This window comes from Penaeus vannamei, chromosome 19 (genome assembly GCF_042767895.1).
Source record: "Penaeus vannamei isolate JL-2024 chromosome 19, ASM4276789v1, whole genome shotgun sequence".
In the NCBI taxonomy this organism is placed as follows: domain Eukaryota; kingdom Metazoa; phylum Arthropoda; class Malacostraca; order Decapoda; family Penaeidae; genus Penaeus; species Penaeus vannamei.
The window spans coordinates 26,707,430-26,724,929 of record NC_091567.1 but is presented as its reverse complement, the minus strand read 5'-3'; the positions used below and the strand labels follow the sequence as shown (position 1 = coordinate 26,724,929).

The following is a 17,500-nucleotide window of genomic DNA, read 5'->3' as shown; positions in this document are numbered from 1 at the left end:
AGCCATACACACACACACACACACACACAGCCCCACACACACACACACAGCCCCCCCCCCCCCCCACACACACACCTCTTAATTTCTCTGTGTGCATAAAAGGTGAAGCTAGATTTTTTGCTTATGTATTGATAAATAAGAACAAGAATCTAGCCATCAGTGTGGCCTAAAATATGAGCATTAGGCTCACATGAGCTAGGCATAAATGAACACTCATGTGCAGTGACAATACTCCATGCCTCCCCTTTGCAAAGTTATTTTGTCTTCTTTGTTTTAGCATTTGTCATTTGACTTGCTTTATCCAGATGGTAATAGACTGTTTTCTTTACACAGTCTCCACATCTTATCTCTTGGTAGTCTAAAACAGTGCAATAATGATAACAAATAGTTTGTGTCATTTTTCAATTTTCTCATATTCAATTTTCTGTAATAGAACCTGCACCACCAGTCATGACAGGCAGTAATAGGATCCTGAGCATAGAAATAGCATCCCCCCTGCAGCTGGCGCTCTTTCAGTCATGGCTCATGGATCTAATATTCCACACTCATTTATTGATGAAAGCAATGTAAAAGCCCCTTCCTAAACACCAAATGAGTCTAAACACCCTCCAGGATATTTGTGCACTTGTGGCAAGTCTTTCCCATCATCCTGGCCTTCAGCTAAATTTTCCCATTACAGCTACATGTCATCTGGCCCTCAAGCCAGATTTTTTCATGATATGATGGTCATGTCAACTGGATTTTAGGGGTTAATAATAAGTAAATATTGCATTAAAACATAATTTTTTAAATGTTGCGACAATTTTAGAGGATCCTGCTCCAAAGCCTAATATAGCCTTTATATTAGTTAATTATCATCTGACACTGTGTTGACTGAGAGGAACTTTACTGTATTATATTATCCAGATCAAATATCAACAGGTTCTCTTGATAACAAAATGTACTTTTAAGTCATCCCCATAATTGCTTTATTTATTCCACAGGTGTGAATAAACACTTCCAAATGATGATCATTCATGACAAGCTTAGTTCCTCTCTTAACTGTGAATTATCAACACGAACCATATGGAAGAAACTGGAGACTCTCTACGACTTGGCTGCCTTGGTATGACTGTCTATTTGCCTTATGGTTATGTGTTTCTGTCATTACATATATGGTGAATATTCATGTGGACATAGATGAAAGATATACAATTAGTCAAGAATATTATTTTAGACAAGGTGAAATAAGCAAACTAACTTTTAACAAAATTATTTTCCAGGATGAATCGGATAAGTTACCATTCCCAAATGATGAGAATGATTTTACCCTCCCGGATATAGAGTTTTCAGATCTTTTAGATGAGAGGGTAAAGCCAGATGATAAAGAAGAGAAGGAAAGTAGAGCCAGAGGAAGACCACCAAAGAAAGAAGATAGGGACAAGGATGATGGTTAGTCACCTGTTGTTTTATACTTTTTTATATATTTACCTTTACCTTTTGAGGTAAGGATATTAATCTTCTGTAACAGATTTCTCAGAGGCAACCTTTGCACATCTGTTTATGTACGGGTTAATTTTTATTTTATGTATGAAGTACTTCACAAATATGAATAATTTCAAGGAATATAAGTACAGAATATCAAAAAAGATTTACAAATACTCTAAACCTGCTAGATTTAATTTACACACTTGCAAATCTTCCTTTAGTCTCCAGCAGACGAGATAGAGTCCGAGAAGTGCGAGAGGAGGATGACGACACTCCCCGTAGGCAAGGCAAGCGTGGCCGTGACTCTAAACCTTCCTCCCCTGCCCATACTCCAACTTCCAACAAGAGACGCAGAAATTGACTGAAGTTACTTTTAATGGCCTTGGATATTATTTTTTGGTCGTTGGGGATTCAAGAATATCATTGTTCTTGAGAATAAGGAATGTAAGGCATTATGGCAAGATTTTGATAGTGTATAAGCTTAGCATTTTATATTTTTGTGTAATATTTCATGTATGCAAAAAATGTGTATGAAATATGCACAAGAAGGAAGTCACGGTACAATTATAGTAGGTAATCAATCAATGATTTTGTTAATGCCAAAGTATTCATTTTCTTTATATTTTTGTATGTTTGTTTTTAAAGAAATCTGATGTAAATATATATTATAAAATTTGAATGAAATACAGAGGGAATTTTAATTTTCTGTTAGAAATTTTTGAGAGCTGGGATAGGGAGGAGGGGTAATATGATAATTGATATGTAATTTATTTTCTTAAAATATGGTTTAAAAAAAGAAAACTTACTGCAATGCCTTATGAAAAAATGAAAAATATAAGCACTTCACCATGACAGGAATCTGAATTTATACTATGAAAGAAAAATGCCACATAAACACACTCTTATAATGGATAAATAGCTTGGGAAAATGATATGTTTATATCACTTTTTCTTCGCTCTCTCTTTGCTTACCACATATGAGGCATAAAACCTTCCTTGAGGTTTTTCTTGGGAGATGGAATTTTATGTGTATAAATTTAACATGGAGTTATGTATAGTAGTTGATCAATCATTTCATATCATAGCCTTCAGATTCCACGTGAAGTTTGTGATGTTTCAGTGATAGTTAATCATCTCATTTATTTATGCCATCAAAGGTCATGGTTTTGGAAGTAATCATAAAATGAGTTCAGTGTTCTATATGTTTAAAAAGGAAATATAGACATTTTTACCAACCATCTGATGCATATTTTGTTTGACATTGTGCTATGTTTACTTCAGTGGCTTTTTTCACCAATAGTTTACAAAAGTTTATGATCATTAGTGGAAGAAGGAAAATGCCAAAATAATAATTTTGAAAATGGCCTCAGGGTTTGACTGAGATCCTTCATATTTAGCATCTTAATATTAATGTATTGATATTTGCCATTATGAGTCTACTGAAAACAAATAGCACAGGTGCATATGTTCATCATCATCACTGCCGTTTTAGATATAAGTCACTCATTGAACACAGGTTGGTATAAGGTATAAGAAAGATATAGCACTGTCTCTACGTAATGAACATGTTATGTGCCATCCATAATGAGGTGTTAGCATTAGGCCTTAGAATACCTTTGGATTATTAGTAGTACTAATATGCTGGGAAGGAAAAAGGGATTAGACCATTCTTGTTTTCATTCCCAGATAAATTGTTTCATTCCTATGTTTATCAGATATATGTGCTTGACAAATTGTTACAGATAATTTATTTTCTGTATCTTCCCTGATATTATTTACAAGTCATTAGCATTATTAAAATTTCTATAATCAGGTGAATGTTTCTTATCCAGCATATATATTTTTTTTCTTCATATAAATTAATTTCTCTTACTATTAAGAGATGGAGACTGAGGCCCAATATAGGGATCACCCCTACTTTGGACATCAGCTCGTGGCTCAACTAATTTTGCATGGCCTTTTCTCTTCTTTCTTTCATTTTTCCTTAACTTCCCCAATCCCTTCCTCTGTCCAATTCCTAAAGTGTGAGAACCGTGTTGAAAGGATGAAAGGCTGGTCCACCCCTCATGGGGACCCTGAGGGGTGGGCCTTACTGACTCTGATGCAATATCAGTACAATGCTACTCTATTCCTCCCAGAGGTTGCTGTAAGTTTACCAAGATTACCTTCCGTAGACATGACATACTCCATAAGGTCTATATCGGTGTTGAATCGTACCAAGTCAGATCATAAGATCTCCTTGTCGTTGGTGCCAGAAATGGCATTTTGGCCACCCTGCAAAGCACTCCATGGCTCAATGCCCTCTATGTGCCTAACCTGGTCATGACTGTGCAAACTGCCCTGCACAATTGTGCACATGTGTGTCGTAGTGGCCCACATAATGTATTTTATTGGAGTTATCCTGCCTACAAATTTGAATCAGAGGTGGCAGTTCTTAGATACAAATTCGGCCTTACTCTACGAGAAGCCAGGCAAGAAGCAAGCCATCGAGGTTTTTTTATCAGACCCTACTCTAATATTATCTAATTCTTTACTCCTCTCCCCTCTACTCAACCTGTTTCTACATCTTTAATAATACTACTTCCTCCTACTCCTCACCTACCCACCTCTACCCCTATCTCCCAATCAAATATTTTTTCCACCAAACAAACTAAACATTCCACCCCATTGTCACCAATAACTAGTTTTTAACTCCTCAATTACCTACCAACTCGTCACCTCCTCTTGAAAAATCCTTCATTCCTCAAACCCCCCTACCCAATTCCCTTCCAGAAACCCTAGAGGACATCCAAAACTTCCTAAGCAAGACCCAAGAAATTCTCTCTCAACCATCCTCCAATACCTCAATCCCCACCTCTACAACCAGAATGTCTGCTGACATCCATCCTCCTCCTACTGATATTCGCCCTACCCCTCTTCCCTCTAACCCTTTCCAACGTACCTCATCATCTCCACCACCCATATCAACCCCCCCCCCCAACACTTTCCTTCTCCCCTATCCCTACCACTCCCTCCTGTAGACACGTGAATCTCTTTTATCCCAATGCCCTTCCTTAGACCCCGTCTTCCCTCTTGATACTGCTCCTTCACCCATTCCAGATCCCTTACCTCAATCCTCAGATACCTACTCTCCTACTAATAAGACAACCATATCTACCGTTTTCGTCCATTGATTAATCATGTCTTTTCTACAATGGAACATTCGAGGCTTCTGTTCTAACAGACTTAATCTCCGTCATATATCCTCTTAGAACCCAACCATTATCTTTCTTCAGAAAACCTTCCCAACACATCGTCCAATACCGATTCCAAATAATAATTTTGTATTGTCCCCTCACTGTCTCTCTCTATCCTCAATATTCATAAAAAACTCCATATACTAGACCTTTCCAAACCACTATCACTTGCATCATTATCTGTATCTTTCTGTACGACAGGATCACAGTAATTTCAGTTTACTTTTCCCCTTCTCTTCCCATTGACTTTAACGCCTTCAAACCTTTACTTTCTCAACTTCAACCACCTTTCTTCATAATAGGCAATTTCAACTGCCATCATACTATTTGGGGTGATTCCACCACAATCTCCCGTGGTCGATCCCTAGAACACTTCCTCTCCACAACTGATCGCCCCACACGTTTTTACATGCGCACACAATCATTTTCATGCCTTGATCTCTTTCTATGTTCCCCTTTTCTCTATTTAGACTATCATTGGTCAGTTCGAGACCATTGTCCCTACAGCGTTCCGATCCTCTTTTCTCCAACTTCATATATCCCACTTCCTAATCCCCAAAGAGGGTGCCTCGATAGAGCTGATGCTGCGTTCGGAACTGCTCGTCTACCTCGTCCAGACAACTTTTCCAGGACCAGCAGGACGAGATGCGCCGCGTTCGGAACCTCCAAGACCCTTTCTGCCCAGAATGCAACCGACTCGAATGTAATTTTTTTTTTTTTTTTATCATACCGGTGTCTTTATTTTACACACTGCAAAGGTTTTGCAACACCTTTGATGCACATTTAACTTACCTGCAACTGACAAACACTAATATATCCTTTGATAACACCAATTAAGGGTCATAAAATTACCCACCAATATCTTGTGGTTACCTGCAACTGTCAATGTTTACATACAAAATCTATTGTGACGTCATCTCGTCACATGCTCGGCCACTTTCGCAGGAGGGCTAGTTGGACGAGCTCGACTACTTGTCCGGGGCGAGATAGTGGAGGTTCCGAACTGGCAAACTTTTGCTTCACTCGTTACTATACCTCGCCCTCCAACTCCCTTATCATCCATTTCAGATGAACTAAAAGTTTTTTCAACAACAGTCTGAAGAGCTGCCAACACAGCCATTCCCCAAATTTCTAGACTTTATATGTCGGAGTGCGTTCCATGGTGGAACCCAGACTGTATTAAAGCGCTTTGTCTAGAACACGCAGCCCCCTAAACATCTGTCCACTCTTATCTCCTTTAAAAGAGCGTCTGCCCACCTTCGATGTACAATTCGAAACAGCAAAACAACTAGCTGGAAAAATGTCTCTTCAATTACACCTACATCTATATCAGCTACCTGGCGACGGATCCACATTATATTAGGCAAACATCCTCCTCATCCAGTCCCAGTCCTCCATATTTGAGATACATACCTGATCCTCTCCAAGTTGCTAATGACCTGGGTGATTATTTCAGCCAAGTTAGTAGCGGCTCTCATCTTTCTCCACACTTCACTTCCAATACAGCCACCAAAGAACGCACTCCCATCACATTTCCCCTCCTTTGATGAGCTATAGACCCTTTTCTTCCTCAGAAGTACTTACGATCGTGTCACAACATCCATGGCGGCCCTGACGGTATCTACTACCGTATGCTCCGAAATCTCCCATCGTCCTCTAAATATCTACAATAAATGGTAGAAAGGAAATTTCCCCCCTCACTGGCGCGAAGTCCTCGTCCTCCCATTCTTAAAACCCAATAAATCGGGTAGTCTTTCACAAGATCCGCCCCATCACTCTATCTGCTTATGCTAGTTACCAGAGCGAATGGTAAACTCGGCTAATGCGGTATTTTGAATCGCACTACCTTCTCTATCCCGTTTAGATTCCCCCGTGCCGAAGCACAGCTGACCCCCTTGCTCATTTCGAGGCATATATTGCATCCGCATATGCACGCCATGATTCCATATTAGCCGTATTCTTTGATCTAGAGAAAGCATATGATACCAAATAGGGGTATCATTTCCTCCAACTGTCCTCTCTAGGCATACGCGGAAACATAGTTCTTTATAAAGTCATTCCTCTCCAAACGTAGCCTTTCAGGTTAAAATTGCTCCTTCCACATCATCATCTTTTCCTCAGATCGAAGGCGTCCCACAAAGCAGTGTTCTGAACACAACCTTATTCGTTACAGCTGTAAATGATCAGTTCTACCACCAGGGACCCTGGTCATCACTTTATGTTGATGACTTAGCCATCTATGCCTCCGTTCCATATTCTCCAATAACTTCAGTCAACAATATCATTAGTATCTTCCTGGGCCACTAATCATAGCTTTCGTTTCTCCACCGCCAAATCCTTTTTTATCTTCCTCACTCAAACCACCACTTTTCTTCTACGGCACTCTGTTCAAATACCGTTCTTCTGGAAAGTTCACTGGAGTAATTTTCGACTCCTAACTGTCCTGGTGAGACCATATCCTTTCCATCAAAGAAAAAGATCACCGTCGTCTCCCAATCTTCCAAACTGTCCCACATATCTCGGGCCTCTCCTCCATCTTCATACAGCCTTCCCCCTAATCCCTTGCCCGTTGTTGCCGTGGGGGGGGGGGGGGGGCTTAGGAGACGAAGACTGAGACCCAATTGAGGGATTTCCCCTGCCTAGGGCCTCAGCCCTCGACTCAACTAATGGTCTTTCCCCCCTCCAGCTTTTTGTTTCCGTCCCTTTTCCAACCCCTTCTACTATCTACTTCCTAAAGTGTAAGAGCCGTGCTGAAAGGATGAAAGGCTGACGTTGTGCCAGTCTTGAACGGTCTGCGGGAACTATGGGCATGGTACTCCCGATATAATTGTCTAGCCCTTACCTTCAAGCGAAAGGAGGTGGACCGTTTATACCACTTTATATAATCAAGGTTCCCCATGACCTGTAATGAAGATGTAATCCCCTTATTAGGGGCAATGAGGCTTGCCCCTTTATCAAATAGCCCCACTCCAGGCTCTCCTTTGACCACGACTCCGAACACTGAAACTACTACCCACTCCTCAATGCCTACTAGTGCATTACCCACCCAAGCAATCTCCAGAAGATCCTACCCTCCCAACTTCCTCAAATTCATCAACTCTGCCCCTACAACCTTCATCAAGCACCCCATCTTCCCTTATTACTACCTTACAGCCTTATTCTCCATCACTCCGTAATACTCCCTCTTCCACACGTCCCCGACCATCCACCAACCCTACAGATATCTTAAATACTCTGTTTAGCCCAGCTAAATGGGACCGATTTTTCGTGATCCCTTCTACAGCTCCTTACTCAGGCAACACTCTTCTCTTTCAACAATGCCTCCAAAAACAAGTGGGCAGAGTCCCTCTCTATACCAGACGCGATCGCTCCCGTCTTGTAACAGTCAGATCAGAAACTGAATCTAAAGCACTATCAAATTTAACTGATCATTCTGGCAACCCCATTCCTGCAGAACCTCATCCAACCCTTAATACTTGTATCGGAACTGTCTCTCTCTCCCCAGCAAACTGCCCAGTCGATACCAAAGATTGATCAGACTGTGGAGAAGACTTATTAAGATGCCTCAAAGACCAAGATGTGAAATCAGTACATTGCTACACCATTCCTCCTAAAGGTCAATGAAAGAATCCGAACAACATTGCCAAATTTACTTTCCGTACACATGACCTTCCCTTACGTATCTACATTAGTGGACAATCCCTCCCTGTTCGACCATACCAACCCCCTCCCCGTCAGTGTCAAAACTGTTGGCGCTTTGGACATCCTGCCAAACACGGCCGTTCCACAGACCGGTGCCCCATATGTGCCCAACCTGGTCATAACCGATCAAACTGCTCAGCACAAACACGTACATGTGCTAACTGCGATGGCCCCCATAATGTATTTTATAAAGGCTGTCCCACTTACAAGTTAGACTCTCAGATACAAAAATGGTCTCACTCTAAGTGAAGCCAGACAAGAAGCACGTCGACAAGGTTTCTCTCATACTCCATACTCTAGTAACATCGTCCGCTCAGCCCCTCCCCCTCCACCCCAAGATGTCCCAATTTCCACTTCTACATTCTACCTCCCTCAGACCAATTATTTTGCCACTCTAAATCCAGACACTCCAATCTCAACCACAGCTCCAATCTCAACTACAGCCCCAACCACTTCTACATTCTACCTCCTGTGGAGAGGCCTTCAGCGAGGTAATCAAGAGCTAAGGTCTTGTGGAGGGAGAAAGGACTACAGATCGAGGATCCTGCAAGGGCGTCATCGTGGTCCGTGGCATCGATGTATGCTGGCTTAAGGCGCTCCGTGGTAACCCAGTCAGTTCGTCCTTCAAGTTGTAGCTTTAACGCTCTGGGCGAGCGCTGGAGGACCCTGAAAGGACCCTTGTAAGGGCAGGATAGTGGCAAGCGGTGGGTGTCGTCTCGGAGAAAGCCGAACTTGGTCGTATCCAGTCCTGGCGGGGTGTAGGACGGGTAATGCGAGTGACGGGTTGGTCTGCTGGGAGCGAAATTCCGGGCCACCCGGCGGAGTTCCTCTCGCTGAGTGTCGCTCGGCCGATGAGGGGCTGGTCATGCTGGCGTTTGTAGTGAGGCAGAGCTGGGCGTCGGGGGCGTTTGACGGCGCTGTTCAGTGTTGTGGTCGTGTTGCGTAGTGGCCACCTTTCCTGTTGTGGATGTCTTCGAGGCTTCCACCTATATTCGTTGAGGCAATGGTAGGCCGCGTTGCCGAACCGCTTGTGGTATGAGCAGATACCGTCTGCGGCAAGGTAACGGGCGAAGGGCCTCCGGTTCGTGTTGGTCCCTCGGGCAGTTGCTGCGTTGATTGGGGTTGTGTCCGCGTAGTTTAGCGGCCACCTTCTGCGTTTTTTGGATGTCCCTGAGGTCTCCACATGCATCCATCCAGGCAATTGTAGGCAGCACTGCCGAACCTCTTGTGGTAGGAGCAGATGCCGTCTGCAGCAAGGAATGGGGTGAAGGGCATCGGGTTGTTGGGTCCTCGGGGAGTTGCTGCATAGATGTCGGTACTGGCAGGTGCTGTTGACTGTGGGCGGGCTTGTTGATGGGCTTCCATCAGTGCATTGGCTCTGGTGAGGAGGGTATCCATGGCCGTCTCGTCCGAATCGTGGAGCTTCTCCCTGATATTGCCGGGAAGAGAGCGGAGCCAAATTTCTTTTTTAAGATCCACTTCGTGGAACTTACCTTGTTCGTCTTTGGTGGGGAGGCGGCATAGGGTGTTGATTTCTTGCCAGGCTTGTTTATGAGTCTGGCCTCCAAGCGGTGTGTTGAGGATGTTGAGGATCTGTTGCGTCCTTTCGGATGGAGAAAGAGAGAACTTCAACAGCTCCTGCTTCAGCGTATCATATTGAATGTTGTCTGGCTGTCTGTCTAACCAGGGGACTATCCGGGGAAAAACTTCCTCAGGTAGAACGGCTACGACGTGGTCTGCCTTGGTGGTCGCCTTCACAATGTTCTTCAGCCTGAACTGGGTTTTCGGTTCGCCGAAATTATGTGAGGGCTTCATTTGGAGAGAAGGGTGGAAGGCGGATGGTGGCGGCATTCACTTCAGTGAAGAGGGTGGCTGCGTTGGTACTCATGTTGTCACTTCGGTGTCACCAATGTGGAGAGGCCTTCAGCGAGGTAATCAAGAGCTAAGGTCTTGTGTAGGTAAGGTAAAATAAACACTGAAGTGCGAAGTCTGTTTATCTTCGGCAAAAAATGCGATATATATACAAATAGGGCAAGGTAATACTGCAGAGTCGTCCGCGGTTGTGATGAGCTGATTGGCCGACGGCTGCATCTTTCGCGTCGCGGCGAATCAGCGCCGCGGACCTCGCCATTCTTGCCTGCCGGCTGACGGCGTAAGGGCAATTATGCCGAGTGAGGTGTGTCGGTGCCGAGTGATGTGAGGTAATTACGCCGAGTGAGGCTGCGCCGGTGTCGACTGAGGCAATTACGTAGAGAGAGGCAGCGCCGGTGCCGAGGTGATTGTGGCCTCTGCCACACTCCTTCAGACCAATTCCTTTGCCACTCTAAATCCAGACACCCCAATCTCAACCACAGCTCCAATCTCAACTAAAGCCCTAACACCATCCCCTCTCCCTCCCCGCACTACCCGCAGTAGACAGACTAAACGTTCTAACCCTTCTTCCCCTACAGCACAATCACCTCCACCTACCTTTACCTTTATTCCTGAGACACCAGTCTCCTCCCCCCCCCCCCTCATAAGAAAATCTTTGTTCCACAAAACTCTCCAACCAACTCCACTGCAGAAACTATGGATGATATTCAAAGCTATATGTTTGAAACACAAAATCCCATAACTCATGCTTCTTCCACACTTGAAGTGATTGCCGATATTCATTCCCCTCCTACTCATATTTCCCTACACCCCTTCCTCCTACTCCCTCTCAACACAACCTAACCCCCTCAATTCCGTCCACCACCGATATCCATCCTCCCGATACCCATCCTCCTAATATCCATCCCCCTCTTACTCATAGCACCCCTACACCCCTTCTTCCTAATCCCTCCCAAGACAACACATCCCCTTCAACTCCAACTATCCATTCTTCCGATATCCATCCTCCTACCACTAATACTCCCCCCACACCACTTCCTCCTACTCCCTCCCAACACAACCCACCCCCTTCAACCCCAACTATACGCACATTCTCCCTCCCTCCATCCCCTCTATCCTTTCCACTCCCTCCCGGATACACACAAGAATCACTCATATCACAACAGTGCCCTTCCCCAGATTCCCTACCTCCTGATACCCCTCCTTTACACCCCGTAGCTCCTTCCCCCTCAGATTCCCCAATACGTACCGACGCTTTCACTCATAAAATAGCTAAAACTCTCCTACATTGGAATATTCACAGCTTCCGTTCTCATAGATCAGACCTACGTCATATCCTTGCTTCTTATAATCCATCTATTTATCAGTCTCCAAGAGACTTTCCTCACACATCCTCCTATTCCAATTCCCAATTACCATTTTATCTCTTCCCCACAATCCCTTTATGTCTGGTCTATACTTATCCATCCATCATCCATCTTTCACTTGATCTAACTCCCTTACCTAAACCACCATAAACCCTTTCCCTCATCAACCCTTACCCAACTTCAACCTTTCAACATTACTCTAGATAGCTGACGCATAGCAACTATCATCTGACATCCCCCTTTACTATACCTTCCTATAGTGCTATATGACCTTAGATGTCTAGCACATTTATTTTGCTTTTAACCATTAACCATTCATACAGCCTTGATCCTCTCCACTCTTGATTATGGATGCCATATCTATTCATCTACCTATACCTCCCTTCCTTTTATCTTGATACAACCCACCATTGTGGTCTCCGCTTAGCCTTGGGCGCCTTCCGCTCCTCTCCAGTTGAGAGCCTGTACGCTGTCTGGCATTCCATCTCTCTCTCGACGCCGTGCCTTCCTTTCCCTCCGATGCTATGCGCGCTTCCACCAACACTCCCTCACCAAATTAAATATTCCTCAATACTCACCAAATGAACTGTTCCTCAATACTCACCAAATTAACCATTCCTCAATTCTCACCAAATTAAATATTCCTTCCTACCTTTGTTTCATCTCCACTTTTACCAACTCCTTTCATAATCCGCATGAATACTCTCCTTTTCCCTTGCCCCTTTCCAATTCTCCAACCTTTCTCCTCTGTCCATTCCATCCCTTCATGGCTTATACCTTACCCCCACATTTGCCCCTCTGCGTTTCCTGACCCACCAAAGTCAGATATACCTTCTTCTTTCCTCCTCATTCACTCCCTTCAACATGTCTCTACTCATTCCTCTAATATCCATGTTTACACTGATGGCTCCAAATCCACCTTTGGTACTGGTTTCGCAGTTGTCTTCCCAACCTACACAGTTATCGCTTTAAAACACATAGACTCTTCCTCCTCTTCCACTATTTTACCGACTCTTGTAACTCACTAACTCATGAAGTCTACATACTTAACTAACCCTCTTGTCAGTAAAATTTACGACTGGTTGTTCTACTTGTCTACACGCTATAAATTTATCAAGTTTTGCTGGGTGCCGAGCCATGTCGGAATCCCAGGCAATGAATAGGCAGATACCCTAGCACGCTCAGCCACTATGTCCACATCACACAATCCCAGTCTCTCGTGTATGCTAGCCATGGATTATTACCCTTACTTTAAGACTTTCCTTCCTGGTCGATGGAAAACCTGGTCAGGTCTTGCCACCAATAAATTAAATGCAGTAAAACCACCAATCTCCTCCTGGTCAACTTCTATTCATAAAACAGATGCTAGGAGACAGCTCTTGCCAGCTTGCGTATTGTCCATACTCGCTTTACGCACTCCTACCTTATGTCATGATTTGTCCCACCCTTATATAATGTTCCCATTTCAATCTCGCACTTCCTGTTGCCCTGTCCACGTTTTACCACAATCCGTACTGCTGCTTTTCCTCGCCTATCTTCCCTACAGCGACCTCCCAATCTATCAGACATCCTGATGGAATCCCATATTTTCTGCACTGAAAACCTATTCCCCTTCCTCAATACATTTCCTTTACTTGATCTCATCCTCTCCAGTTTATTCCTAACTTAACCCAATCACTCATCCCCTCCACCTCTACCTATCTACATACACCCTTCCATCCAATACCTTCTTACTACTGTACGTCAGCTCCTTTCAATACCTTCCTACTACTGCTGGCGTATAACACCTAACCATAACTTACCCCCCTCTCTAGCCTTCCCGATACTATACCTCCCACGGTGCTACATGACCTTCGATGTCTAGCACATTAATTTCGCTTCTAATCATTAACTTCACTCGACTGATAATGTGCATTCAACACGGGCCATTTTTTTACAAACTAATTTCAGTTACCTGATTCATTGTCAAAAAAGGAAATACATAAAACTGTCCCAAACAAGCCTTCTTGATACTTGGTAACTTGCCAATCAAAATGAAGCTATTGATCCTAGTTGGTACACAGTGCAAGCCCATGTAACCAAAAATCTATGGAAAACCACCAGATATCAAAACCCATATCTCAGAATCCCAGGAAGATACACAAAAGCTCAGAGGAATACTAAATGCAGATTCCATTTCTCAGTTCAAAGGATCAAAATGATAGCCAAGCATAAAAATGAGATACCAAATCACATAAAACATAGTACTGTATTTGTTTTCTGAAAAAAACAAAAATATACAGTACTTGAAATTCCCTTTTTTTTGTCCCAATGATTCGATAGGAATGCTTCTGTCTGGTATTTGAAAAAATACAAGCACTGCCATGGGATACTAGTTAGAACAAAGTCTAAAGAAGTATGAATAACCACTAGGCTGGGTCATAAATGGCCCCGTTGATCCCTTTAAACTTACTGTCAAAACTACACATTTTGTACACTACTTCGTCTTTGGAGAGAGACCTGTCCAGATTGTAGAAGATAGGAGTTAGCTCGGAAACACCCGGAATGTCTCGGACTGACTTGGAGATCTTGAAAACGCAGGATAATAACAAAACATTAGAAGATGGTCGTTGTACTGTGAGGTATTCCCTTTAAAGCAGAGAGGCCTTACCTGCCTGATAACCGGATTATAGCAAAAAAATGTTAAAAGGTGCTGGGGAAGCGGTTGGACAGAGATGAAGACCCAAAGGAAAAATAAATCAAAGAGATTTACAAACTCCTTGAGAAAGGTTATGCCGTAGAAGTGCCTTTTGAAGATAAGAAGAGAATTGATGGAAAGGTATGGTACTTGCCACATCATCCAATTAGGAACCCCAAGAAGCCAGAATGACTATGTGAACCAAGGACCAGACTTAGCTAACACGCTAGTAGGAATCCTGCTAAGATTCCGGGAGGGAGCTATTGCCTTTATGACAGACATAGAGGCCATGTTACACCAGGTGAAGGTGATGCCAGATAGCAGAGATGTGTTACGTTTCCTCTGGTTCCAAGGTGATGATACAAGAAGACCATCATTGACATACCGAATGACATATCTATTTGGTGAGGTGTGGAGCCCAAGTTGTACAAACTATGCACTACAGCAGGTGACGAGGGAATTTGAAGAAGAGTATCCACACTCTGTGTTGAACACTGCCCTACATTTTGTGTGTGTGTGTGTGGATGAGTGTTTGAAATCTGTCAAGACCCTAGCGACCGCAGTACAAATCAAGTAATGCACTTATTGCATAGAAGAGGTTTCCATTTAACAAAGTTTGTTTCTAATTCACTTTAATGAACAATATAAGCAAGGACAAGTGGGTAAAATCCTTTACCACCCTTGATATCAACTTAGTTAAACTACCCACAGAACGTCCATTTTAAATGTTGTGGGATACTGGGTCTGACTACTTCAGATTTGATATATATATAAAAGACAACCCCAGAACCAAGAGAGGAGTGCTTAGTACCCTTAGCAATGTGCATGACCTTTTAAGATATGTAAGCCCATTCATTCTTAAGGCTAGATGATTGTTTTAGCAGCTGTGGCGATTGAAAACCGGCTGGGACGACTCCTTACCCAAGGACTCGGAGGAACAATGGAGCCGGTGGTTGCGAGACCTGCCTATCATTAAGGAGTTTAGCATTCCTTGATGTATTATACATATGGGTAAATGCATAAGGCTATTTCAACTCTGTGATACCTCTGAATATGGGTATGGAGCAGTTTCATATTTGCTGACCATCTACGAAAATCAGACAGTCTAGACTTGCACCTTTAAAGGAGTTAGCTGGAGCACTAGAATCAGTAAGACTGGACGTTTCTGCAAGAAGAGTTGGAGATGTACTTAGAAGAATCTGTTTATTGGATAGACAGTACCATTGTATTGTGGTACCTGCAGAGCTCAGGAAAAATGTTCCAAACCAATGTCACTAACAGAGTAGCCAAGATTTTGGAGCATACTGCACCAACACAGTGGAGATATGTACCCACTTCAGAGAACCCTGGAAATGATGCCTCTAAAGGAATGTTAGCAGAACTTGTTAGTGATGAGCGCTGATATAAGGGATCAAGTTTCTTGTATAGCGACCAATCGAGCTGGCCTAGACAGCCTGCATTTAATTGCACATAACTACAAAAGATGGCTGAAATGAAGCCACCCCCTGTAGTGCATGCCATAAAGTCTGAGGATGATCACATGAGCAAACGTCTAAGTCACTACTCATTTTGGCATTGCTTGAAGAAAACAGTAGCCTAGTTACTGAGATTACACCAATTTCTTCGTAATAAGTCATGTTGGATGGGACCACTTGTAGAAGATGAACTGAGAATCGCAGAAGCCATTGTCAGATAATCTCGACTTTTTGACAAGACCCAGCTTGGTAAACTGAACCCCAAGAAGTCAGCCTCAGGCTTACTGTTGGTCGGAGGAAGGCTGACTAATTCTAAGCATGAAAACTGTACTAAGCATCAACTTATATTACTATATGAGCACTCTGTTTCTAAGCTAATTGTATAAAACGGGTCATGCTGGAGTAGAACATGTACTGACAGACTTGAGGAGGGGCTATTGGACCCTTAAAGGAAGAAAACTTGTAAAGAAGATTGTTTACCAATGCATCACATGTAGGAAGCTTAGAGGCAAGACAGAAGTTCAGCAAATGGCCAGCCTACCAGAATCAAGAGTTGCACCTTTTGAGCCACCTTTCACCATAGTAGGGCTGGACTACATTCATTGTGAAGAGGGTATACTCAGAAGTAAAGAAGTAAGTGAAGTGGCAAATAGCCTAGACACAGGGTAATTTTCTATATTACGTCCGCATAACCGATATCGACGATTTTGGTATCGTTGGATTCTTCTCACTGTCCACATTGCAAATATATAGATTTTATTGCGCGGAAATCCCCCGTTAGCGACAAACTTGGCCCCAATAGCAGGGGAGTGCATGAAAGGTTCCAGGGAAAATGCGGGGTTAAGTAGCACTAATAATATAACGCACAGTGAAAATAACCATGGTTATTCACATAACTTTCCACTGTAGGGGGCTGTGCCCCCTGGCGCCCCCAACCCCCGCCGAGGAAACAAAGCCTCCACAACGTATTCCTGGCAGGCTAGAGCGTTACACAGTTATCGGCGATCTCGGAGCAGCTGACGTATTACAATTACCTCGTAACATTCCCACTGAATCAGCATACTAACCTTGACATAGTCAGCATTGTATACAGAGACGATTGTAGTATAAACAGGATGAACAAGGTATACCATGAACAGAAGAGCGGCGATGGCCCGCCCTCGTCGGGTCGGCGGGTTTTGCGCCTTTTTCGATGCATCTAGTTCGTGTGCGCTCTATCCTGCCGTGAATATGTGGTGGAGGTGTTGTTTCCTTGGAGGGGGTTGGGGGGCTGCAGCCCCCATAGGGAGGGTCGCAGGGGGCGCAACCCCCTGCAATGGAAAGTCATGTGAATAACCATGATTATTTTCACTGTGAGGTTATATTATTAGGGTAATTTTATATATTACGTCTGCCGCTCCGACATCGTCGCCCCCGCTATTAGGTCCAAGTTTGTCGCTAACGGGGGGTTTCCGCGCAATAAAACCTACATATTTGCATTGTATAGAGTGAGAGGATTCCAACGATACCAAAAATCGTCGACATCGGTTATGCGGACGTAATATAGAAAATTACCACAGATAGTTTTATTAATGCACTGGAGAGGTGTATAGCTAGAAGAGGAGAGCCAAAAGAAGTCTGGTTTGATAATGGTATCAACTTTGTTTGGAAGCAGGCCCAGTACTTGGCAAATATCTTCTGCCACAGAAGATATCAAGAGCGCCA

General features: G+C 43.5%; 2 protein-coding genes across 2 annotated transcripts in view; both read left to right on the top strand.

Moving 5' to 3' along the window:
- LOC113801334 (MRG/MORF4L binding protein) overlaps nt 1–3,279 on the top strand; it is a 14,286-nt gene extending 11,007 nt beyond the window's left edge. The window contains exons 2-4 of the mRNA XM_070134126.1: nt 984–1,105; nt 1,263–1,431; nt 1,689–3,279. Coding sequence (XP_069990227.1) covers nt 984–1,105; nt 1,263–1,431; nt 1,689–1,828 — 431 coding nt within the window. The 3' untranslated portion in view covers nt 1,829–3,279. The remainder of the gene's footprint in view (nt 1–983; nt 1,106–1,262; nt 1,432–1,688) is intronic.
- Nucleotides 3,280–14,188: 10,909 nt separating this feature from the next.
- On the top strand, nt 14,189–15,316 carry LOC113801333 (uncharacterized). Its single transcript, XM_027352160.1, has 3 exons — nt 14,189–14,260; nt 14,425–14,829; nt 15,203–15,316. The coding sequence occupies exons 1-3, from the start codon at nt 14,189–14,191 to the stop codon at nt 15,314–15,316; spliced, it is 591 nt and encodes a 196-aa protein (XP_027207961.1).
- The last annotated feature ends 2,184 nt before the right edge of the window (nt 15,317–17,500 follow it).

Bases quoted from the DNA above. Each gene is read 5' to 3' on its own strand.
- LOC113801333 (XM_027352160.1), top strand. From the start codon at position 14,189: ATGTCTCGGACTGACTTGGAGATCTTGAAAACGCAGGATAATAACAAA. The intron at 14,261-14,424 runs GTGAGGTATTCC...GTTATGCCGTAG, and splicing joins TAGAAGATGGTCGTTGTACT to AAGTGCCTTTTGAAGATAAG. The intron at 14,830-15,202 runs GTGTGTGTGTGT...TGATTGTTTTAG, and splicing joins TGAACACTGCCCTACATTTT to CAGCTGTGGCGATTGAAAAC.